Genomic DNA, 25,935 nt, shown 5'->3' on the forward strand with positions numbered 1-25,935 from the left:
GGACAGTTCAGGGTATAGTGGGGTATGGTGGCAGAGTTAAGGGTGTTTGTGGAACCTTTTTTCAGAATTTCCTGACTTTCAAATATTTGTGCTTTGAAAACATTCTCTTGCAGCAGAATTTCCTGGTTTTCAAACATTTGGATTTTGATACCCACAACTTTCTAGCAAGTTGTTTTCTGCAGTAGCTAATCTGTCTTTACCACCATACTGCTATCTTAACCAAGTGTGCTGCGTAGGAATATATCCAAAGTTCAAATTCCTTATACCTTAAGCAATAACCATAAAACTAAACTGCTGTGTCTGAAATGAAACAACCAAACGGGCCGGCCATACTCGAAGACTGACCTTATGGAAGATGATTAAATTCCATAAGTTTTTGTAAGGAAAGCTACATCTGACTCTGCTGATGCTTCTCACTTGATTTCTCCAGTATATCCCTATGCCTGTGCTGTATGGTGTCTTTCTGTACATGGGTGTGGCCGCTCTTAACAGTATCCAGGTGAGTACAGATCCACAGAGGTCAATCACCTTGACATTTCTGCTCCAGTTTCTCAATGTTCTCAATGTGTGGGTTGAATTCAGGGGATGTAACATTTTTGCTCAGTTCCAGCTCTAGCCATATGTTGTGGCATGGGGGCTTATTTATAAACTTGTTAATGTTTGCGGGGGAGGGTGACATCACAAATGTGTTGCGCAGGTCATCCCAAACAAAGGCTGATAGACCCCCTTATCCCACCACCCCATGTATTGTCTAGGTATCCCATCTGTTACAGAAAACCTATTGTAGAGAGTTTAAGCACACACATTGATTAGGACAATTTTCTGTGTCTTCTCACCAATAAAGGTGGGTGTTTTGGGGTACACAGCAAAAAAAAAATCCCACAGCAGTGAATCTCAGAGTCTGGGTCAACTGACTCGGACACACGCTACGGGGCTAAAAATAGCCGTGTTAGATGTTTGGGCTGGAGCCCGGACTCTGAGACCCAGCGAAGGGAGATGGGTCTGAGAGCCCTGTGTCCAGCCTGTGCAAGAAACATCTTCACTACTATCTGTAGCCCCGTAGCACGAGCCCCACGAGCCTGGGTCAGTTGATCCAGGTTCTGAGACTTGCTGCTGCGGGTTTGAGTTTTTTTGTTTTGCAGCGTAGACGTCTCCTTAGTTACTGTGAGTCCGTGACTCCTACTGTTCAGGGCCCATTGACCTGGAATACAAAATAAAAGTATCACAATGTCACCAAAAATGTTTGGTATCTCAGGGCCTGTTAGGCTAAGAAGAGGGGCTGGGCCCCATTCCTAGTGCTACCGAGCTCTCATTTCTAGCGTGGTTGTACGCAGGGTAACAGAGCATAAAGCTGGGACTTACTTAAGCATAGAAAAGCTGTTCCTGATGCAGGGCTGGTTTTTGCCTTTCCTGGGCCCTAGGGTGGTGTGATTTTGAAGGGGAAATTCCACATTTGGAGGGAGAGGAGGGAAAATGTCTGGGGCAGGTTGACAAAAGGAGGCTGGTTGGAGCTGCACCAGGCACTGGAACATTAGAAAGAGTCCCATGGAGCTCGATTAGGGAGCAGAGTGCAGGCAAGGCATTCAAAGGTGTATGCTAAAGAAATGTATCCCAAGATGCTGCCATTTATCACAGATAGGCATCACGCACTAGGATGGGTAGAGGGGTGTGAATGGGGATGGATGGATAGATTTTATCACTTAGATAGAGGAAAGGAGATATTAAAAGAGCCATGTAATAAACTGCATTTATATTACACTTTTGAATGCCTCAACTGCCCTATTGCCAATATTCCAACCCTCTGGACAATTTCAAACTGCTATGGGTTTTTTTTGTTTGTTTGTTTCTGTAGAAAAATGTCCTGCCCCAGAAATCTCTCTTTCTTTCCCTAAATGGGGCATTTTCCCCAAAAATGACCCCACCTTGAGGCATGGGATGGGAAATATCCATCCCGAACCTGTGCCAGGTTGGAAGCCTGGCATTCTGCAAACTGTTAGTGCTAGAAGCTGGAGGTTTATCTGATTGGAAAGGGGAGGTTCCCAGCTTTCTAATGGGGGACGCAGCACAGAGGGGTCTGAGATATCAGTCCTTGAAATCACAACAATTATAGAAAAGCTATTTTAGGCCAGGTATAGAAGCGTCTAACATTCCCCTTGTTTGTAGGCAGCCAGCTCCCACGGTAGGATCACTGGATTCACAGTACAAATAAGATAAAAGCACCCTCTCTAAAACACTCCGAAAATAGCTGGTCTGTAGCACATGTGGCAGATGCAGAATCCGTGGCGGGGTGGGGGTGGCAGAAAGGATTTATTGGCTCTGGTTTGGCATGACCTGCGTAACTCACTTGTGGTTTCAGCATCCTGGTCTCATGCCAATAAAACTGTTCTGCCCCCCTGCCTCATTGGGTATTCCCTGTTAGCGGTGGGTCTGTTGAAGGCTCGTATGTTACAACAAAGCTATTGGAGAAAGGTCTTAGAGAGTCCTTTACAAATGGCCTGTCCTAGCTCTCGTTTGTCTGTCACAACTCTAAAGAGAGCTTTGTCCCGGCCAGCATCTAAATGATCCCAGTGCCTGGTCTCAGTGCTACCGCGCTGGAGGGGCTGTGCTGGAGCCAAGAAGCTGCCAGCAGAAGCACTCTAGAAAAACAGTGCCAGTGTGGAGGAGCTGGTGCCAGGGTGCTTTGCTTTTAGCTGGGACTCTCTGTTTCCAGGGTCTTTTCATTTTGCTCTTAGCCCAATGGGGCAGTTATGATTAACCCCTCTGTGCTCATTGAACTGAGGGCTGAAGTAACAGGAGCCAGCTCTGGGAGAGGGTATGGTCAGAGGTGACTGGCGAAGGATGAGACAGGTCAGGTTTGAGCCCTTTTCTGCATCATTGTGATGAATAATAAGGCCTCAGAGAAGCGGCCAGGGGTGGGGTAAGGGTTTTGGCTGGAGGAGATTTTTAGTTTAGTTTTGCTTTTTTTAATATTACCTGAAAAGCATTGGGGATATTATCTCCTGTCTTTCCTGGTTTTGCTGGAGGACTCCTTGGATAGCTCAGTGCTGTGGCCTCGGAGCTTTCTCAGCCCTTCACTGAAAGGGCAGGGTGTTCAGTCTCTTTAAGAAAAAAAGAGAGAGAGAGAGAGAGAGAGCTTCTTGCCTAAGGGTTTGAGTCAAGTGTTAACAAAACCAAGCAAAAATAGCGTGTAAACTGTCTGAATAAAAATCCTTTCCTCTCTCGATCACTCCGGGTTCACCTCCACGCTCTCTGCGACTTCAGAACCCTGCCAGTTCTCCAGGCAGCCATGAAGCCTTCCCGGAACAACATGGTTGATAAGACCTCGATTTCTAATGGAAATATAAACAGTGGGAGTCCTTTTTTCTTTACGATAAAACCCTTCCAGACACAATCCCATTTCCCCCCTTTGGCTAGCTCTGTGGTTCAGGAGAGCCTGCCTCTCTGTTTCTGTCTCTCTCTCTCTCACACACACATGCAGAGCTGAAAGTTAATCAGAGCTGCTGCAAGTGAGTGAAATTGAGAGAGGGAGAAAGAGAGAGAGAGAGAGAGAAGAAGAATTGTGCCCTGTGATGTGTGCTTCTGACTGTTGGATGGAACTCCTACTAGACTGCCAGGAGCTGAAGATTGCAGTATGTCCAGTGTTGCCAGCTCTCATGATTTTATTGCAAGTCTTGTGATAGTTGGTGTTTTTCGTAAAGCCCCAACTCCTGGAGGCATGTAATTAAGAGAGAATCTGTTTTAGTTAAAAAAAAATCAACCCCTCTTCCTTGCAGAGAAACTTGAAATCATGACCCAGCGTAGGGCTGGCAGCACCACATGTTGTTGGAAAGATTTTCCCCAGACCGGTTTCCAATCTGAGCTTGCTGTAGGACTTCAGTGGCGTTTATGGCATGTGAATCAGCCTAGCAGAATTTTCCTAAAGTGTTCCCTCTTAGTATAGGGAATGTCTGTGGGACTACTTTACCCAGAATCCTTAGCAGGAAGTTGGGGTTGGTGTTTGGAGTGTGAAAAGCAAAGCCTGGCAGATTGCAGTCTGCAGACCTCAGGGTCTTGGACTCTCCTTACCAGAAATAAATCCCCCAGATGAGTCCTGGGAACCTGAGTGTCCTGTCTCATTGCTGGGCCAGCAGCTCACTCACTTGGCACTTTGTGACCTGTTCGCCCTTGTTCCATTTCAGTTCATGGACAGAATCCAGCTCCTTCTGATGCCCGCCAAACACCAGCCTGACTTCATGTACCTTCGCCACGTGCCCCTGCGCCGAGTGCACCTCTTCACCCTCATTCAGATGCTCTGCCTGGCTGCGCTGTGGATCCTCAAGTCAACCGTAGCTGCCATTATTTTCCCAGTGATGGTAGGATGTCCTCTTATCCGGGCAGCAACAAGCTCACTGTGCCCTGCTAGACTGGGTGGCTTTCTCCCTATGTAGAAGGGGAGCACTTGTTGATCTGCATCTCCCCCCCCGGTCCCACTTTGGTATGGCCCAGAAATAGCCAAGTCCCAGGCCTCGGACAGCCCTAGATCCTGACTCCTGGGCTTCCTCCCTCTCCCCTCCTTTGAAGTGCTCACAATTCCCATTAGACAAGGCCTTCCAGGCTTGCTCGAGAGAATGGGCTGCCAAAGGGATCAGCTCCTACTCTCTACCCAAGGGTGTGAGAGACCTACAATGTGCCTTGGCTTCCCAGACACACAGCCTGATGCCCTATGTTTAGAACTGAGAGAGAGCTGGCTGTATTTCAAGGAATCCCTGTTGAGGTTACAGGGACAAACCATCCCGATGAGTCGAAAGAATAGTAAACATGGCAAGCGACCAGCTTGGCTTAATGGTGAAATCCTAGCGGATCTTAAACATAAAAAAGAAGCTTACAAGAAGTGGAAGGTTGGACATATGACCAGGGAAGAGTATAAAAATATTGCTCGGGCATGTAGGAAAGATATAAGGAGGGCCAAATCGCACCTGGAGCTGCAGCTAGCAAGAGATGTCAAGAGTAACAAGAAGGGTTTCTTCAGGTATGTTGGCAACAAGAAGAAAGCCAAGGAAAGTGTGGGCCCCTTACTGAATGAGGGAGGCAACCTAGTGACAGAGGATGTGGAAAAAGCTAATGTACTCAATGCTTTTTTTGCCTCTGTTTTCACTAACAAGGTCAGCTCCCAGACTGCTGCACTGGGCATCACAGAATGGGGAAGAGATGGCCAGCCCTCTGTGGAGATAGAGGTGGTTAGGGACTATTTAGAAAAGCTGGACGTGCACAAGTCCATGGGGCCGGACGAGTTACATCCGAGAGTGCTGAAGGAATTGGCGGCTGTGATTGCAGAGCCCTTGGCCATTATCTTTGAAAACTCGTGGCGAACGGGGGAAGTCCCGGATGACTGGAAAAAGGCTAATGTAGTGCCAATCTTTAAAAAAGGGAAGAAGGAGGATCCTGGGAACTACAGGCCGGTCAGCCTCACCTCAGTCCCTGGAAAAATCATGGAGCAGGTCCTCAAAGAATCAATCCTGAAGCACTTACATGAGAGGAAAGTGATCAGGAACAGTCAGCATGGATTCACCAAGGGAAGGTCATGCCTGACTAATCTAATCGCCTTTTATGATGAGATTACTGGTTCTGTGGATGAAGGGAAAGCAGTGGATGTATTGTTTCTTGACTTTAGCAAAGCTTTTGACACGGTCTCCCACAGTATTCTTGTCAGCAAGTTAAAGAAGTATGGGCTGGATGAATGCACTATAAGGTGGGTAGAAAGCTGGCTAGATTGTCGGGCTCAACGGGTAGTGATAAATGGCTCCATGTCTAGTTGGCAGCCGGTGTCAAGTGGAGTGCCCCAGGGGTCGGTCCTGGGGCCGGTTTTGTTCAATATCTTCATAAATGATCTGGAGGATGGTGTGGATTGCACTCTCAGCAAATTTGCAGATGATACTAAACTGGGAGGAGTGGTAGATACGCTGGAGGGGAGGGATAGGATACAGAAGGACCTAGACAAATTGGAGGATTGGGCCAAAAGAAATCTGATGAGGTTCAATAAGGATAAGTGCAGGGTCCTGCACTTAGGATGGAAGAATCCAATGCACCGCTACAGACTAGGGACCGAATGGCTAGGCAGCAGTTCTGCGGAAAAGGACCTAGGGGTGACAGTGGACGAGAAGCTGGATATGAGTCAACAGTGTGCCCTTGTTGCCAAGAAGGCCAATGGCATTTTGGGATGTATAAGTAGGGGCATAGCCAGCAGATCGAGGGATGTGATCGTTCCCCTCTATTCGACACTGGTGAGGCCTCATCTGGAGTACTGTGTCCAGTTTTGGGCCCCACACTACAAGAAGGATGTGGATAAATTGGAGAGAGTCCAGCGAAGGGCAACAAAAATGATTAGGGGTCTAGAGCACATGACTTATGAGGAGAGGCTGAGGGAGCTGGGATTGTTTAGTCTGCAGAAGAGAAGAATGAGGGGGGATTTGATAGCTGCTTTCAACTACCTGAAAGGGGGTTCCAAAGAGGATGGCTCTAGACTGTTCTCAATGGTAGCAGATGACAGAACGAGGAGTAATGGTCTCAAGTTGCAATGGGGGAGGTTTAGATTGGATATTAGGAAAAACTTTTTCACTAAGAGGGTGGTGAAACACTGGAATGCGTTACCTAGGGAGGTGGTAGAATCTCCTTCCTTAGAGGTTTTTAAGGTCAGGCTTGACAAAGCCCTGGCTGGGATGATTTAACTGGGAATTGGTCCTGCTTCGAGCAGGGGGTTGGACTAGATGACCTTCTGGGGTCCCTTCCAACCCTGATATTCTATGATTCTATGATTCTATGAACTGCCCTTGATGAACATCTGGAAACTCCAGCTGCTGCAGGAACTTAGATGCCTCCCTATTGATTGGAGTGGGCTGTCCCTGTGCTCTGCAATGGTTCCTGTGCAGTCCAGGATCGCAGTGCTAACTGTCAATGGTGTGCCAGCTCTGGGACCGAGGCCCTGCTGGCTGTATGTTCGCACATGGCAGCTGAGGTTTGCTGGGGTGTCTCTGCTGTCTGAAGAGTGGGTTGGAGCCTTCGATGATCTGGGAAGGTGCTAACCAGGCCTGGTTTGGAAAGCTTCAGACCTGAAAGGTGGAATCTCCATTGCTGGAAGCATTGAGGGCCTTCTCCTGCTCCTACTGAAGGCAGTGGAAGTGTTGTCACTGACTTCACTGATTGCAAGAATGGGATGGGCTCTCAAATGGGGGCCTGGAGTGAACTGACATAAGACTCAACCCTACACTGGCAGGGGATGTGATCCACTTCAGTAATAATACTTTGCACATATATAGCAGCTTGCATCCAAGGACCTCAAAAAATCCCCCACTTAAAGACTAATTTAGCCTTGCACCCCTCCAGTGTATTATCCCCATATTACAGATGGGGAAACTTAGGCATAGAGCAGCACTGGGTCTTGCCCTAGGGCTCACAGCAAGTAAATGGTAAAGTCAGAATAGAACTCAGGAGTCCTGACTCCCACTCCCATGCTGTGACCACTGAATTACACTCCCTGGGGGTCACTAATTGTGGCTGTCCTTTGCACGATACTTACTTGAGCCTTTGGTTTGGCCCCAGCTCCTGGCGCTGGTGGGGATACGGAAGGCGATGGAGTGCATCTTCTCCCGGCAGGACCTCAGCTGGCTGGATGACATCATGCCAGAAGATGACAGGAAGGAGGAAGAAGAAAAGCTGCAGAGGAGCCAGGAGAAGGAGGAGAGTGACAGCGAGGATGTAAGTGGGGCAAGAAAGAGCTGTTTGCCCCAAATGTCGTTACAGAGATACACAGACACACAGGGCAGGGAGGCGTTCCCCTCGCTGCAGGCGAGAGCGGGGACTGGCCTCTCTCACCTTCTGGAGAAGTGCCATCGTGGGCACGCTGCCCCTTCTGCCTCAGCCCAGGCAGAGAGAGCTGATTGCCTGTCATGGGGGGCTCCATCAGGCCCAGCGAGACAGGCTGAGTGAACAGACTTGCTGAGGAGGCAACGACAGTGTGGGGGGAAGAGAGGAAGGAGATGCTCCTTCCCCACTGGGGCTCCTTGGAGAGCAGTGAGCCTAATGTGTGGCTAAGGAGGGCTCCAGCACAGAGTGTCTGAGGGGCGGGAGGGACTTTGGATGGAGACTGTAGCTCCCCCATGAGTGCCCACAAGGCTGCCTTGGTCCCATTCCAGCCTTGGGGTCCCACAGCTCACTTCTGTTAGGAACAGCGGATGCTGGCAGCTCTTTAGAGCTTCATTTTCTATTGGAAAGGCAGGCTGAGTAGGGCAGGGCTTTGCTCTGGCTTGGCTGGGCTGGACAGATACAAATACTGCCACGAGGATCCCATTCACAGCCAGCAATACTGGGGGACTTCGGGAAGGGCTTCTCTGGAGCTGCTCCCTTTCCCTGGCTCCCATGCCCTTCCTGGGGCTGGAGTTACCATAGGAACAAGCAGCCAGGCCTTTCGCATCGCAGGGGATATGACAGACGGTAGCAAAGTGGCCAGCACAGACCTGCTACGAATGCCTGATGAAGCAGTAAATTATTTAGTGTGCTAGCACCAGATATGGGCAAGGCACCAGGCACCAGTACTCTCCTCATAGCTCTGAAAGGCTTTGGACGCAATCCCACAGGACATTCGCACAAGCAAACCAGGGAAATGTAATCTAGATGGAATTACTAGTAAGTGAGTGCAAAACTGGTTGAAAGACCGTAGTCAAAGAGTAGTTATCAATGGTTCACTGTCAAACTGGGAGGGTGTATCTAGTGGGGTCTCACAGGGCTTAGTCCTGGGTCCACTACTAGTCAATATTTTCATTAATGACTTGCATAATGGAGTGGAGAGTATGCTTATACTGGTGGATGACACCAAACTGGTAGGGGTTGCATGCACTTTGGGGGACAGGATTAGAATTCAAAACCACCTGGACAAATTGGAGAACTGGTCTGAAATCAACAAGATGAAATTCAATAAAGATAACTGCAAAGTACTTCGCTTAGGAAGGAAAATAAAATGCACAACCACAAAATGGGGAATAACTGGCTAAGTGGTAGTACTGCTAAAAAGAATCTGGGGGTTACAGTGGATCACAAACTCAATATGAGTCAACAAAATGATGAGGTTGTGAAAAAGGCTAAAATCACATCAGGAGTGTCATGTGTAAGGCACGGGAGGTAACTACCCTGGTCTACTCGGCACTGGTGAGGCCTCAGCTGGAGTACTGTGTCCAGTTCTGGGCACCACACTTCAGGAGAGATGTGGACAAATTGGAGAGAGTCCAGAGGAGAGCAATAAAAATGAGACAAGGTTTAGAAAACCTGACTTGTAAGGAAAGGTTAAAAAAGCTGGACATGTTTCATCTTGAGAAAAGAAGACTGAAGGGGGACCTGATAACTGTCTTCACACATTTTAAGGGTTTTTCTAAAGAAGACGTTGATCAATGGTTCTCCATGTCCACTGAAGGTAGGAAAAGAAGCAAAGGGCTTAATCTACAGCAAGGGAAATTCAGGTTAGATGTTAGGAAAAACTTTCCAACTCTTATGATGATTAAGCTCCGGAACAGGCTTCCAAGGGAGGTCGTGGCGTTCCCATCATTGGAAGCTTTTAAAAACAGGCTGGACAAACATCTGTCAAGGCTGGTCTAGGTTTATTTGGTGCTGCTGCAGCTCAGGGGCTGAACTTGATGACCTCTCAAGGTCCCTCCCAGCCCTACATTTCTGTGATTCTGTCCTAAGATCCTGAGGTGATCCTAGCCACTCAAGGGGTGGTGGAGGAGGCTGCCATCAGTATCCATCAGCTGAGGAGCTCCAAGTGCTTTACTTCATGAAACCTACAAGCAGCCCTGTGACTTAGGTCTAAGTCCCATATCACAGAGAGGGGAAATGAGGCACAAAGATGATAAGTCCAACATTTTCAAAAGCAGCCTCTCCTCTTGGGAACCTCAGTTTCTGGGCATCTATCTTGAGATGCCAGGGCCACCTCCTCAGAGGTGCTGAGCACACACAACTGCAGCTGCTGTCAGTGGGAGCCACAGAGTGCACCACTTCTGAGAAGATCAGGCCCTAGGTGGCAGAAGGTGGGCACCCAAGACCAGAGGCCACTTTTGAGGCTAAGTGATCTCCCAAAGCCGAGGGCTGGACAGGTAGCGGATTTTTCCACTTGCCAGCGATTCCCAAAATCATCATCAGGGAGAAAACTAGTTTCAGGTCAAACCAAAACAATTATTTTTACCTTTCAGAAAGAAATTGTTTTGGGTTGAATCAAATATTTCATTTAGATTTTGAGCATTTTTTATGTTTAATTTTTTAATAATAAAGTTAAAGGAAATCTTGAAATAGAAAGTCGTTTCCACTTGAAAAATCAAAACCGTTTGATTTTTTCTGATGTTTTTTGTTTGTTTGGGTTTTTTTAACCAAAACAATTTGGTGAAATCAACATGGATTCACAAAATGGGGCAGGATCCCCACATCTGCATTGTTCACTGAAAAAAAAACATTGGTCAAAGTATTTCACCCAGCTGTGGTGGATAGTTTAGGTAGGACTAGAACCCAAAATGCTCTGATCCCTGCTCTGGCCACATGTGCCATGCTCTAGAGTGAGTTAGTCATACTTATGCCATAGGGAGGAGTCACTGCCAAAGCCACAGTAAATACTATTGTAGCCTGTCTGAGCGAGGCTAAGCGGCAGGTTGCAATAGAGAAGCTCACTTAGACAGACAGCATGACTCTAACTGAGTGGAGAGTGCAGCTCTCTGCCATTGGAAGTGTTTGAATGATGCTCCACAGTCAGTGGACAAGCCAGTAACACCTGCCTTGGCCTCTGCTTCTTTCCTCCAGTCTGAATTCACATACCAGGAAAAAGGACCAGAAATCAACATCTCTGTGAATTAGAGGGATCCATCCTTGCAGATGGGACAAGGTGAAAGGTGAGGGACAGTAACTCATCTGGGCAGTGGTGAGCCAGCTGTGCTGTGTGTAGTCATAAGGAGCATGACCACCTGCAGCCTCCTGGGGATGTGCAGGCACTTAGCACCTCAGAACATCAGGCCCCAGGAAGACTGCAGGAGCAGGATGGGTCACTCCTGACAGAGAGGCCCTTTCCTGCCCTAGCTCACAACTTCCTCCTCATACCCTACAGGGCTGGGGCTGGTCCTGCTGCCACATGGAACACTTCACATCCTCACCACACACAAGAGGATCTGTCCTCTGGGTTCTCCCTTAGACACGTAGGGCCTGCTTATCCCACCCAGCACTGCACAACCAGGGCGTGCCACAGCTGAGCTGGGGTGTGCCTTCTGCCAGCTTCACCTGGGGCATTTGGCAGCACAAGAGGTGAGTGCCCCTAGGCAGTGCAGTGAGCCAAGTGTATCCAGATCACTTGCTAGCATGGCAGGTGACTGTACCCCGAGTGTTGTGTTCCATTTGGTGGCTGCAATGGCATCCCAGTGGGTGTGTTTCATGCTGTGTATGTGGTATGTTCAGCAGCAGGAAGCACACAGCCCTGCTGACATGCTCGGTGCATGTTGCAACACACTGGATGCATTGCATGGTGGATGCGGACACACCTAGTTCATTTGGCAGCATCCTGGCATTTGCACTCCTCTGTGCAACTGCAACATGGCAAGGCTGTTCTTCCAGACAGGCCCAGACTATGCAGCACATGGCAGCGGAGCTCCCGCAGGTGCGCCTCCACCATTAGGCAGCCGGGCAGGTGCACTAGCGCAGGTGAACTGGGTCGATCAGAAGCAAACAAGGAATTCATAGCTACAGTACCAAAGGTTAAGTGTCTTTGAACACTCCCCTGATCACAGCAGCTGCCGCAGGGTCACACAGGCAGGGCAAGGCAGGGCATGTTCCAGAGCTCTGGAAGGAGGCCCACGCTGCACTGGGATTTCTAAAAGTGTCAGAGGAGGGGCAGCTTGTTCTGGAAGGCCAGGCCAAAGGAGCAGAGCACACAGAGCTTTCCCTAAAGTCAGCTGCATGGGAGGGCAGAATTGGTGAAGCTTTTTGAAGGGCTTGCCAACGTTTTCAAAGGACTCTCCCATGTAACAGCTGCTGGCCTTCAGTGAAGGAAGGCGGGCTGTGTGACTCCCAGGTAGAGCCTGGCCAGGCTTCCCTCACCCGGCTGCAGGGGGGTGCTGGGGAGTGTCCTAAGTGAGGCAGGAGGTGGGATCAGCAATTTGTGGGAACTCTGCAGGGGATGGGGACGAGGGTTCTTGTCTCCAAGTCTCTGTCCATTGTGCTGGGGGTTCTGTTTTGTAAGTGGAACAGAGCAGCAGAACTAGACAGCTGACAGTTCTTGGTTCATCGAACAAATACCAAGGATTGTAATGCAAACAGCAGAGCAACACAATCTGCTCTAGTGCCAGCTGGGGCTTTGCATGGTGACTGGATCAAGAGCATCGATGTCCCTTGCAAATGAACAATAGTCTCATGAGATTTTCTTCCCCATACATAACTTCTGTGTTGGGCAGGGAGTGTTTCCTGATGGTCTCATGCATGTGGAAAGCAGACGACTTGCATTTCTGGGAAGAAGTTGGTCTCCAGAGCTCCATCGACATCCCAGGAACTGAGCATGGCTGGTGCATGGATGGTTTAAAGGGAAGATGCAATGCAGGGAACAAGTGTTTTTAAGCCTAAAATTCTGACAAAATGGACAAGGTAATCTCTCTCCCTCGCACATAACCAGCTGTGCTGGGTAGGATGACATTACCAAATACCTTTGCTGCATAGTCCCTGACTGAATACCATGAGTTGTTTGCAGTGTTGTTATAGCCATGTTGGTCCCAGGATATTAGAGACCAGGTGGGTAAAGTAATAGCTTTTATTGGACCAACTTCCTTTGGTGAAAGAGACAACAGAAGACCTGAAGAAGAGCTCTGTGTAAGCTCACAAGCTTGTCTCTTTCCCCATCCACCTTGTCTTTCTGGACACTGTCAGCTAACTCCTGTCTACCACTGAGTAGCTTAACAAAACCAACAATGTATGTAACTATTGTTCTATTTATTAAAGTGCTACAATTCCTCTATTAACTGTATCCCCTGCTTGTGAGCTCTCTAGAATCATGCAATTAAAATGAAACCAGAGACTTTCTGAAACTGATTCATTTCCTTACTTGTTGGATTCCACATAGCTGGGAGTGCAGGGTGTGGGAGGGGGATGCAGTGTGCAGGAAGGAGCTCAGGGCAAGGGGTTGGGGCGCAGGAGGGGTGTGGGGTGTACGAGGGGGCTCAGGGCAGGGGGTTGGGGTGCAGGAGGGGGCTCAGGGCAGGGAGTTGGGTGCAGGAAGGGTGTGGGAAGGGACTTAGGGCAGGGGGTTGGGGTGCAGGAGGGGTGTGGGAGGGGGCTCAGGGTAGGTGGTTGGGGTGCAGAAGGGGTACAGAGTGCAGGAGGGGGCTCAGAGCAGGGGGTTGGGGTGCAGGTGGGGTTTGGGGTGCGGGCTCCGGCCCAGCGCTGTTTGCCTGGAGCGGCTCAGGGGTGGCAGCAGCACACAGTGGGGTTAAGGCAGGCTCCCGCTTGCCCTGGCCCCACGTCACGCCTCTCCCCATGCCGTTCCCCATTCCCAGCCAATGGGAGCTGCGCAGGGTGGGGCCTGCAGGCGAGGGCAGCACGCGGAGCCCTCTGCCTCCCGCTCCCCCTCCCCCAGGGGCTGCAGGGATATGGTGCCGTCTGCTTCTGGGAGTGGCACAGGGCCTGCGGCGCCATGGGGGGTGGCAGTCCCGTGTGCCGGATCCAAAGCGCTGACGCACTGGATCCAGCCCATGGGCCGTAGTTTGCCCACCCCGTAGTAGGCAATGGGCTAGTGAGTTTTGCTGATTAATAACACCAGTGCTCTTTGAAAGCTGCCATCACTCTGGACTTGTCTGGGGAGACTGTAAATATCTGTGTTCAAATTAGAGTCTGCATTTTGATTTCCCTTTGCCGGAGCTCCAGGTTTCCTAATTATTTGTAAGGACAGTTGGCCACTAGGTTTTAATTTGTCTTAACCTCCTAGGGAATGAGACTTCTTCACTTTAGTCTACACCTGAGATAGGTTTCAGTACCCGGAGAGCTATATTGGGCCACTGAAAGTAACATAAGACAGTGTTGCATTGTGGGTAAATCATGTCCGATTTCCTGGGACGATACTTTTGCTTTGTATTTTATGAATTTCAAACAGATACCAGAAAAAAAACTGTAGCTTTTCAGGTCAGATTATAGCACTGTCAGGATCTTTAGAGTAGGACAGGGGTGGCCAACCTGAGCGTGAGAAGGAGCCAGAATTTACCAGTGTACATTGCCAAAGAGCCACAGTAATACGTCAGCAGCCCCCCATCAGCTCTCGCCCCACATTGCCTCCCGCCTGCCGGCAGCCCCGCCAGTCAGCACCCTCTGCCTGCTGCAATCAGCTGTTTTGCATGCACAGGAGGCTCTGTGGGGGAGGAGCAATGGGCAAGGAGGCTCAGGGGAAGGGGCAGAGGCCTTGGGAGAAGGCATGGAGTGGGGGCAGGGCCTGGGACAGAGCAGGGGGTTGAGCAGTGAGCACCCCCCAACACACTGGAAAGCTGGCACCTGTAGCTCCAACCCTGGAGTCAGTGCCTATGCAAGGAGCCGCATATTAACCTCTGAAGAGCTGCATGCCGCTCCAGAGTCACACATTGGTCATCCCTGGAGTAGGAGCTGACACAGGAGCTGATGGATAGCAGCCATTGTTTTCCCCATGTATTACTACTAGAATGCAGCTCAAAGGCTGTAAGTGTTTTACAGCAAAAGAAAATCCCTCTATTTCCCAGTTTAATTTGATTCCTCTGGCTTGTCCTCCTCATAGTCTAGACATGGTGGTCAGCTCTGTATGGAACTGCCCTCGCCTGGCTCCAACCATCCATCAGCTTTTCCATTAGCAGAAGACCCCAGACTGTCCAAACAATGGCATATAGTCAAGGGGCTCCCTTTTCTTCCAAAATGTTGGCAGCTTACAGAGCCACGCTAAAGCAAGCCCAGGAGCTAGGGACACCCTCTCAGAGGCACCCTCCTACCACACGTGTGTGCCATAGCCATGCCCGTGCACAGTGGCCCCACCCCTATGGATGGTCATGACAGAGGCCATCCACACTAGAGCTGTCAAAATAGGTCCCCCCTATTTCGGCAGGATGTGACTCCCCACACCCCGTCTTCAGGCAGGCTTGGATCCATCCTGGAGGAGGAAGGACTCAGCTTCCAGCCACCCACCCAAGCAGAGGATTCTGGGAGAAGGGTGTCCCTGCTGACACCATCCAGCAGTGAGGGCCCACACCACAGAGTGTCCTCTGCTGAGCTGGTGTTGGCAGGGCCTCCAGAGCAGGTTTCAGAGCTTAGTACTCCACAGGAGGAGAAATGGGGTAAGGCACACCTCCCAGAGCTGGTATTTCAGCCATAATGTAACTGAGGCAAACATTGCTGCTTCCACAACACTCTAGTGACATTTTCAAGCTTTTCTTCATACCCAGATGGGCTATGTTTATGTTTTAAAGAAAGCTGTTATCCTGCAGTCCTCCTGTGACCTGGAATGGGGTGCTTTGCCCCAACGGCTGGAGAGCCTTGGGCTTAGGCAGCCCTGATTCCAGGATGAGCCCCACCTGAGAGGACTATGGGACTTTCAGTACAAAAGGAGCAGGAAAGTGCAGCAAAGGGGAGAAAGTGCAGCCAAGCCTACAGATACTGTAGGGCCCTGAGTTGGCAGGGAGAAGGGCAAACTCCAGGGAGGAGGTGCCAGGAAGCAGACACACTGACCCTCAGAGAGCGGGGGCTGTGCCCACCTGAAACTTGGGTAACGGCTGGGAGAGTTTGTGTTCTATTTTCCAAGCCTCTGTGCTCTTTTGGGCTATTGGAAGAGAGACACCGAGCAGGGCTTGGGGCCTAGGGAGCTAATACACACCTGAGGACTCAGTAAGTGGGCCCCCTTGTGGGGATTGTTTGAGCTACCTTTGACCTGTGAATTTGAAGGGCCCTGAAGGGGCAAAACAGTCTGGCTGTGAGGAGGGTGCTTGGGAGCTGGGTGCTCCTGTTCTGTGACTCTAGGGATTGGGACTCTCAGTGCAACCCTATAGAGACTATGCCTTAATCTGGTCCTGCCAGCCTGAATCCTGATCTCAGGGGGTGTAAGTGATTTTCTATGGTGCAGTCTTTATACCCGGGGCCCCCAGAGCATGACCAAGTGATGTCACCTTTGCTACAACCATGATGGGATTTTAAATTCATGCCCAGCATGCCTGTGCGCTGAGATGTTTCAACAGATCCAGAGGAAAGTACCTTTTATTCTACGCTCTCCCCAGCCATCTCCAACATGTTTCTTAGAGACATATTTATCTTTTTTCTCTCTGTAAATTGTCAGACACATAGATGAACATAATTTGTTGGGAAATAGTCAACATGGGTTTTGTAAAGGGAAATCATGCCTCACCAATCTACTAGAATTCTTTTAGGGGGTCAGCAAGCATGCAGACAAAGGAGATCCAGTGGATATAGTGTATTCAGATTTTCAGAAAGCCTTTGACAAGGTCCCTCATCAAAGGCTCTTAAGCAAAATAAGTAGCCATGGGGTAAGAGGGAAGGTTCTCTCATGGATTGGTAACTGGTTAAAAGATAGGAAACAAAGGGTAGGAATAAATGGTCAGTCTTCAGAATGGAGAGAGGTAAATAGTGGTGTCCCCCAGGGATCTGTACTGGGCCCAGTCCTATTTAACATATTCATAAATGATCTGGAAAAAGGAGTAAACAGTGAGGTGGCAAAATTTGCAGATGATACAAAACTAGTCAAGATAGTTTAGTCCCAGGCAGACTGTGAAGAGCTACAAAAGGATCTCACAAAACTGGGTGACTGGGCAACAAAATGGCAGATGAAATTTAATGTTGATAAATGCAAAGTAATGCATATTGGAAAGCATAATCCGAACTATACATATACAATGATGGGGTCTAAATTAGCTGTTACCACTCAAGAAAGAGATCTTGGAGTCATTGTGGATAGTTCTCTGAAATCATCCACACAATGTGCATCGGCAGTCAAAAAAGCGAACAGAATGTTGGGAATCATCAAGAAAAGGATAGATATATAGGACAGAAAATATTATAGCCTCTATATAAATCCATGGTACGCCCACACCTTGAATACTGTGTGCAGATGTGGTTGCCCCATCTCAAAAAAGATATATTAGAATTGGAAAAGTTTCAGAAAAGGGCAACAAAAATGATTAGGGGTACAGAACGGCTTCCGTATGAGGAGAGATTAATAAGACTGAGACTTTTCAGCTTGGAAAAGAGGCGACTAAGGGGGGATATGATAGAGGTCTATAAAATCATGAGTGGTATAGAGAAAGTAAATAAGGAAGTGTTATGTACTCCGTCTCATATTACAAGAACAAGGGGCCACCAAATGAAATTAATAGGTAGCAAGTTTAAAACAAATACAAGAAAGTATTTTTTCATGCAATGCACTGTCAACCTCTGGAACTCCTTGCCAGAGGGTGTTGTGAAAGCCAATACTATAATGGGATTCAAAAGGGAGCTAGATAGATTCATGGAAGATAGGTCCATCAATGGCTATTAGCCAGGATGGGCAGGAATGGTGCCCCTGTCCTCTGTTTGCCAGACGCTGGGATTGGGTGACAGGGCATGGATCACTTGATGATAACCTGTCTGTTCATTCCCTTTGGGGCACATGCTGTTGGCCACTGTCAGAGGAAGGATACTGGGCTTGATGGACCTTTGGTCTGACCCAGTATGGCTGTTCTTATGTATGTCTGAGAGTGTAAAAAGGGCTTTAGCTCTAGCCAGCCAAAGCAGGTTATCCCCATCCCAGGTTTTAAAAACGCTGTGAGGAAGAGCTAGTTTATGAACACTGGGCCGTTCCCCACGCCAAAATGGCGTAGATTCCCTGGTGCATGCCCTGTCACCAGAACCGTGCTCGGCGCCTCCCAAGAAGGGGACGGTACATCAGTATTTTATTCTCCCTCTATGATCTCCTCACCTGGAGGATCCATACCAGGCTGCAGCACAAGTTAGATGCTGCACTGACTCATTCTGGCACATAAAGGTCCCCTGGGAGTGCCACATAAACTGGAATTGCTTCCTTCTCCCCCCGACACGCCCCAGCCTAGCCCAAAAGATCCTCTACACCTGTGGGGTCAGGAAGGGCTAATGCCATCTGAGTCCTATGCCATCTGAGTTTTCCCTATCCTAGGCTGCCTTAAGGCAGCTTTAAGTCTCCTTTGCACCGTAGGAGCAGTGCAGACAGGACCACAGGGAGGCATTGGGCGGGCCCCAAAAGCAGGAGTTGATCAGGCTCCCAGTTGGGTTCATGCTGTCTTTGTAGTTCGCTTTGCATTGATCATTTCTTTCTCATGGTATTAGCACTGTGCTCGCCCCATGCCACAGATGTGTTTCCGGTCAGATAGGAAAGCACTTAAATCTTCATCCCATGATTACTGATGCCAGTGGCAAAACTGCCATTGACCTCAGTGGTGCAGTACAAGGCCTAAGGCTACCATGCGTCTGGTTCTTCTCTCACTTTCCTCGGTTTCTTGTTGGTGGGACCCCAGTGGATCTGCTCCTGATTTATGTGGGGTAACTTACAGCAGACTTTGGCCCCATGGTTATAAGCATTTTAAAATACAAAATAAATACACTGTCTGCATCCCTCTGGTAGTCAGAGACCTCAGGTCGAGTGCTCTCAGGGCCCCCTGGCCCAGCTTCTGTAGGCAGACATGGCTTTTGTGCGTTATCCCTTTGTTTGCTAGGTAGGTACCAGATTACAAAAAGATATCTGTGAGATGCTAATAATACACAGCAAAAAATAAAGCTGCTCTCCTGCCTCTGGGGAAGTGCAGTCATGTTATGCTGCAGGATTGCCATTGTCCCTGGTACTGCTCTCTGTAGGCAGTCCTGGGCATACTGTCCAGCGTGTTTGCCTTGGAGCTGATGTGTCGTTTTGCCCCTCACGCTGCATGTGTAGTTGTGACTCTCCAGCCCTGGGTTTACATTTTCCTGGTTTCAGAAGCACATCCAAGTCAGGCAATAGTACAGCAGGGTGGTAATATGTGGGTGGAGGGGAGGTAGCGATCATACCAGCCAGTATGGGGACGTGTGCCTCCCCCCCACCCATGCCCCACTCATGAGGTGAACTGCACTACTCACTGTGCAGGTAGCCAGTGGCTGCCACCTCCTCTGCATCGCAGAGCATCTTTGCAGACACGAGGAGCAGTACAGCGTCACCATTCATTCCTGGCCAGGGCTTGCTCCTCTCCTAGTGACCAGGAGATGAGAAATCATGCAGGGCACCCAGCAGGGGGAGTTTGCTGGTCTTCAGATGACACCCAATAGTGGAACTATTCTAGTTGCTAGCTGGGTGGTCAGTGGGGGACTTGTGCCAGTCATCAGCCAGGCAGCCTGGGTGAGGAATTGCACTGGTTACAAGCCAGTCAGCTAGCAGGGGTGGGCATGCACTGGAGGATATGTAATATGAATGGCATCTATGGAATGTTCCTGTGGCAAGATTCCCACACCTGGGAGGGGAGAATAAAACTAAAATCCCAACAGAGTCTGAAGGGACCATTTTACCTCTGCTTCCTTGTTGAGTTTGGCTCAGTGAATTCTCACCAGCTCCCTCTACAGAAATCACATCTGCATGGCTGAACTGTTCTTTATCTGGCTTGGATTCCTGACACATGAAATGTGCAGGATCAAGGCTATTTTTATACAGAGAAAATTGTTAATAATTAGTTTGTAATAATGACAGAGGGAGGAAAGTTACAAGTTAATAGAAATTTGAACAAAAACAATCTGACAAGTATTTGAGCCCAGGAGCTGTGATGCTTCATCCACCAGCCTGAGACTGAAAATCGCAGGGATCAAAACTGCTGAGGTACTTTTCAAATAACTAGTGAACAGAGTCAGGCCAAATTCCAACTCTGATAAATAACATTCCACCTGCCTAACCCCCCACCCCCCTCAGCCATCCCCCATAGTAGTTTCAGCTGGATATAATATTCTTCACTTCCCAACCTAAATTGTTATGTGGTGTTGCTCTGTGCTGTGAAACAGCTGATGAATCCCACCACAGAAGTAGCTGCATTTCAGTCATGGGCGAAGTGACTCCTCTGTATCATTTGTACCACAAGCCGCATATGACACCACAAATCCTTACTCAAGTGACTAATCTTACTCATGTAATCAGTGCCTTTGACATGAATGAAATGCTCCTATAAGGACAGTTTGTATGGGGAAGGGCTTGCAAGATTGGGCCTTGAGTTTGCCTTTTAAAGGATATTCTGGGATAACATAGAGAAACATCTAATGTTATAGCATTATATGGCCTTTAATTGGCCTCTGTGATGATTTAGGAGCCACCAAAATCTTCTGCCACTTACCAGTATTACAATAGAAACAAGGAGAAACTTAAATCAGTACAACAACGAATAGAGGGGATAGAGACCTGAAACCGTGTATCATTCTCTACTTCCTGCCGAGATAGAAAGGCATCCACATACTCGCTGTCGGTTTGCTTCAGCAGAAACGTTAGACGTTTGCAGCTGTCCACACACAAACTTGCACAGATATGCTACACGGATAAGCTGATTTTCAATCATTTCCAGTTTGCACTGATTAGTGCAAGTTTGTGGGGGACAAAGCCTAAACTATAAATGTCCCCCTAAATAGGATCCTTATTCAAGTGAACTTTTGTAGGCGATGATTGTTGCAACCTGCCTGGAACCTGGATGAAGGAGCCCAGGTTATCGGAGGGAAATGTTTGGAGGAGGCAGCAGGAAGTCAGCCTGTGAGCACATGGCTTGAATGCTAGTTGCAGTTGCAGCACCTCTGTAAAGTGTTTTTTAATATAGAGATGGTTTAGTATGAGAAACACTGAGTCCTCTCCTGTCATTACACAGCACGTGGTACATGCAACAATGCTAGAGGCACTGGGAGTGTACAAAGGAACACTGTGCATTTAAACAGCACTTTCTGTCCAAGGCTCACAGAGCATGCCACAAACAAAACACCACTGTAAAGGAACATTGTCCTCATTCTCGGAGGTTAAGTAACCTTCCCAAGGCCACACAGTGAGTCTGTGGCACAGCTTAGCTCAGACAGACCTAGCCTGTGTCCCAGTTCTATGCTTTAACCATATCATCAGTTTCCCTGCAGCAGAGGCGGTGCTACCCCATTGGGGGCCGTAAGCCCCATACAACACATACTATAAAAGTGAATGGGGGCCCCCTTGAGCTGCTCAGGGCCCTGAACAATTGCTTAGTCTGATTATGCCTAGTGCTGGCACTGCCTTGCAGACAGGTGTACAGAGTAAGGTTCCAGTGCTAGGTAGTGCTGGGACACTCCTATGGATTCTCCACCCACTCAGGCCTTGTATCAATAATAAGGCGGCAGCTCATTTACTAACTTGGCTCATGTCTCTGTTGTGAGTCTTAGTTAAACCAACCTCTGTGTCACTGGGATAGCATGCAGTAGCTGTGTGCCATTAGCCTCATTGTACTCTACTTCCTAGGACTAGCAAGCCCCTCTTAAAAATGTTTCACTAGCACAGATTCACCAGCCTCAGTGTCATTATGAGAAATTCACTAACAAAATCCAGCCCTAAAGGTCCCAAGCGCCAGACGCCTCAAAGTGCCCCAACACCTGGTAATTACCCCCACATCCACCCATTTCTTCACTCTAGTCAGCCTTTCTCCAGGATTGGCTGCCTCACACCTCTGAAGTTCAGTGGGTTTTTTCTCTTTCTTCCAGCTGAAAGCAAGGGCCCTAGGAAGCCACACTGTGGATAAATCCCAACACACACATTATCCACCTCAAAATAGTCCTCTAGCCAGAAGCACCTTGCTACACTTTGGTAACAAACTTCTGAGGAGGATCCCAACCCTCAATCTCCTGAGTGTGGCACTTGCTCCTGGACTTGTCTCTGTTGGCACTTCCCACCAGCAGGCAGGACTGGAGCTTTTATAGGCATGGCCCTGGCATGCAGTGAACTCAGTGCAGCAGTCACTGAATTAGTCACATGAACTATTCATTTCACACGCACAGGGGCAGGTTTTCAATGTAATTGCTCTCTGTGTAGGAGTCCTTGTTTCTCCTGCTGTGATCCCTGCTGATACTATCTGCTCTGCTTAGAGGAGCTTTCCAAACTGGTCCCCTGCACCGTTAGCGGGGGGGGGGGGGGCCTGCATGGGTGTGCCAGGGATTAGGAGCTGTAAAGTAGCCAGTTCGTTACCAAATGGCACTGGAGAAAGCCTCATTACCATTACCACCTGTATCATTATTAGAATGTAGTAAGTTCTGTTCTTGTGGCTTCTGGGCACCTCATAAAATAATCAGCCCATGACACCCTGATGCTGCATCACGGGGTTTGTGTTACAAGGACTCCTCGTCACTGTCTATTTACATGGCATGACAAGCCCCATGCAGCAATATGTCGCACATGCTGGACCTACTACTGCATGGCTCTGATCAGATCCTGACAGCAGTGTCCAGTACCCTGGTGAGCTGGATGCAGCTACATAGTTTGAGGTTCGCTAGTCTAAGGATTATTAAATTCAGACACAGTAGCTGGATGTGGCAGGGCCCAGAAGCAGCCTCAGCTGTAGTCCATTGTCAAACCTCTCTGATTGTGCAAGCTGGTGTTTGCCCCATCATCTCAGCTATTATGTTTCCCAAAGGATTAGCCAACGGCTTAGCAGCATCTGCCTGTAGTCTGTGTTTAGGAGAGACAAATGCCTCTCTTCTGTGGCAAGGATCCATTGCTGGGAGCGGAGCTGGGGTTGCTGGATGCTCTCTGTCAGGGGTGGCCTGAGGGAGGAGTGTGACATCCAAGATGATCCTGAGCCCCTAGATCTGGACAGCAGGCAGCTTGCACTGAGCTGTCTCACAGATTTCCCAGGACAACGACTTCAAAAAAGAGACAATCCTGGGAAAACCTGAACAAGTGGCAGCCGTCCTGTGATTCCAGATGGGAAGCAGGGGCAGGAACTGATGGGACTCTGCACAGTGCTGTACTGCTGGCCAGGATGCTTCAGGCACTGCACAAGGGGAATCCTCCATGTAGACAGTGTATTGGCCCAGCTAGATCTAATGCTTTCCTATGGATCAATGTCCAGTGCCCCACAATAGGGAATCTCTCCTGCACTCTTCCTAGCTCCAGCCGTGGTGCAGACAGTGGGAACACCTCAGCCATGTGGGGAAGGTGTGGGCCAGCAAAGTTCCCTGCACTCCAGTATCTCAGAGCATGGGCCATGACAGAAGATTTCCATGGGCAGATGCATAGAAGAAACCTCTGCTCTTGTCAGAACTCTCTTGTTGCCAGTAGAAGCAACAGCAGCTGTTGTGTCTGCACAGGGCCCTACTTCACGCATGCAAACCCACCCTGGCAGCCAAAGAATCATCCCTGATTCCCCTCTATAAGGAGATGTTTTTGGTAGATGTGACATTATCTAACCCCTTCCCCTACCTCCAGCCTAGCTTGAAGCATGGCACTGTGGCTCCACCTTCTGTCTACTGACAAGGTAGTTGAGATAATATCCTTTATTGGGTGGACTGATTTCAACCAAACAAACATCTCTATCAAGCATTCTTACAACTACAATACCCACCTGCGGAAGTGAAGAAACAGATTGACAGAGCCAGAAGAGTACCCAGAAGACACCTACTACAGGACAGGCCTAACAAAAAAAATAACAGAACGCCACTAGCCGTCACCTTCAGCCCCCAACTAAAACCTCTCCAACGCATTATCAAGGATCTACAACCTATCCTGAAGGACGACCTATCACTCTCACAAATCTTGGGAGATAGGCCAGTCCTTGCCTACAGACAGCCCCCCAACCTGAAGCAAATACTCACCAGCAACCACATACCACACAACAGAACCACTAACCCAGGAACCTATCCTTGCAACAAAGCCCGTTGCCAACTGTGCCCACATATCTATTCAGGGGACACCATCACAGGGCCTAATAACATCAGCCACACTATCAGAGGCTCGTTCACCTGCACATCTACCAATGTGATATATGCCATCATGTGCAAGCAATGCCCCTCTGCCATGTACATTGGTCAAACTGGACAGTCTCTACGTAAAAGAATAAATGGACAAAAATCAGATGTCAAGAATTATAACATTCATAAACCAGTCAGAGAACACTTCAATCTCTCTGGTCACGCGATTACAGACATGAAAGTTGCGATATTACAATAGAAAAACTTCAAAACCAGACTCCAGCGAGAGACTGCTGAATTGGAATTCATTTGCAAATTGGATACAATTAACTTAGGCTTGAATAGAGACTGGGAGTGGCTAAGTCATTATGCAAGGTAACTTATTTCTCCTTGTTTTTTCCTTCCTCCCCCCGCCCCGCCCGCCGTTCCTCAGACATTCTTGTTAAACCCTGGATTTGTGCTGGAAATGGCCCACCTTGATTATCATACACATTGTAAGGAAAGTGATCACTTTAGATAAGCTATTACCAGCAGGAGAGTGGGGTGGGGGGAGAGAAAACCTTTTGAAGTGATAAACACCCATTTTTTCATGGTCTGTGTGTATAAAAACATCCTCACTGCATTTTCCACTTTTATGCATCCGATGAAGTGAGCTGTAGCTCACGAAAGCTTATGCTCAAATAAATTGGTTAGTCTCTAAGGTGCCACAAGCACTCCTTTTCTTTTTGCGAATACAGACTAACACGGTTGCTACTCTGAAAGGCTGTATTTAGTTGAAAGTCAGCCTGTTTTAATGGTTACCAACTAATGAGAATGAATGTTTCCTTAGGAAAGTAACTAAAAATACAAATGAAAAACATGATAACAATAGATTTAAATCAAGGTTTCCTGCTTGCTGATTTAAATCACTTTGGTTGAAATTAGTCCACCCTAGTGCCACATGGAGATGTGGGACATGGCCATAGTTTGGCAAGGGGCTGGATGTGGCTGTCATATGTTATCACATAAAGCCCAACAAAATATAGGGCCAGCCCCGCATGGAGGTCCCTCCAGGTCACAGGGTTGGGGCACACTGGTATGGGATATCTCTGTACTGCTCTTTGGATGCAGAGAGAAGAGTCTCTAGGGCTGTACAGCTGGCACCTTTCACCAACATTACATTACTCCCATGTCACCTCCCCTCCCACCATGAAAGGCTGCTCTTCTTGTTGTGCCATTACACACCCTGCAGAGCTGTCTAGGTGCAGAGTGGAGCATAGAATCATAGAATATCAGAATTGGAAGGGACCTCTGGAGGTCATCTAGTCCAACCCCCTGCCCAGAGCAGGACCAATCCCCAATTAAATCATCCTAGCCAGGGCTTTGTCAAGCCTGACCTTAAAAACTTCTAAGGAAGGGGATTCCACCACCTCCCTAGGTAACGCATTCCAGTGTTTCACCACCCTCCTAGTGAAAAAGTTTTTCCTAATATCCAACCTAAATCTCCCCCACTGCAACTTGAGACCATTACTCCTTGTCCTGTCATCTGATATCACTGAGAATAGTCTAGATCCATCCTCTTTGGATCCACCTTTCAGGTAGTTAAAAGAAGCTATCAAATCCCCCCTCATTCTTCTATCTGTAGACTAAACAATCCCAGTTCCCTCAGCCTCTCCTCATAAGTCATGTGTTCCAGTCCCCTAATCATTTTTGTTGCCCTTCGCTGGACTCTCTCCAATTTTTCCACATCCTTCTTGTAGTGTGGGGCCCAAAACTGGACACAGTACTCCAGATAAGGCCTCACCAACGTCGAATAGAGGGGAACGATCACGTCCCTCGATCTGCTAGCAATGCCCCTACTTATACATCTCAAAATACCATTGGCCTTCTTGGCAACAAGGGCACACTGTTGACTCATATCCAGCTTCTCGTCCACTGTCACCCCTAGGTCCTTCTCTGCAGAACTGCTGCCTAGCCATTCGGTCCCTAGTCTGTAGCGGTGCATTGGATTCTTCCGTCCTAAGTGCA

General features: G+C 48.6%; 1 protein-coding gene across 1 annotated transcript in view; it reads left to right on the forward strand.

Moving 5' to 3' along the window:
- The window catches only part of SLC4A9 (solute carrier family 4 member 9), a 55,148-nt gene extending 42,110 nt beyond the window's left edge, over positions 1-13,038 (forward strand). The window contains exons 18-22 of the mRNA XM_074961999.1: positions 431-499; positions 4,179-4,352; positions 7,576-7,731; positions 10,813-10,901; positions 12,450-13,038. Of these exons, the coding sequence (XP_074818100.1) occupies positions 431-499; positions 4,179-4,352; positions 7,576-7,731; positions 10,813-10,866 (453 nt within the window). The 3' untranslated portion in view covers positions 10,867-10,901; positions 12,450-13,038. The remainder of the gene's footprint in view (positions 1-430; positions 500-4,178; positions 4,353-7,575; positions 7,732-10,812; positions 10,902-12,449) is intronic.
- Positions 13,039-25,935: the final 12,897 nt, after the last annotated feature.

Source organism: Natator depressus, chromosome 8 (genome assembly GCF_965152275.1).
Source record: "Natator depressus isolate rNatDep1 chromosome 8, rNatDep2.hap1, whole genome shotgun sequence".
NCBI lineage: Eukaryota > Metazoa > Chordata > Testudines > Cheloniidae > Natator > Natator depressus.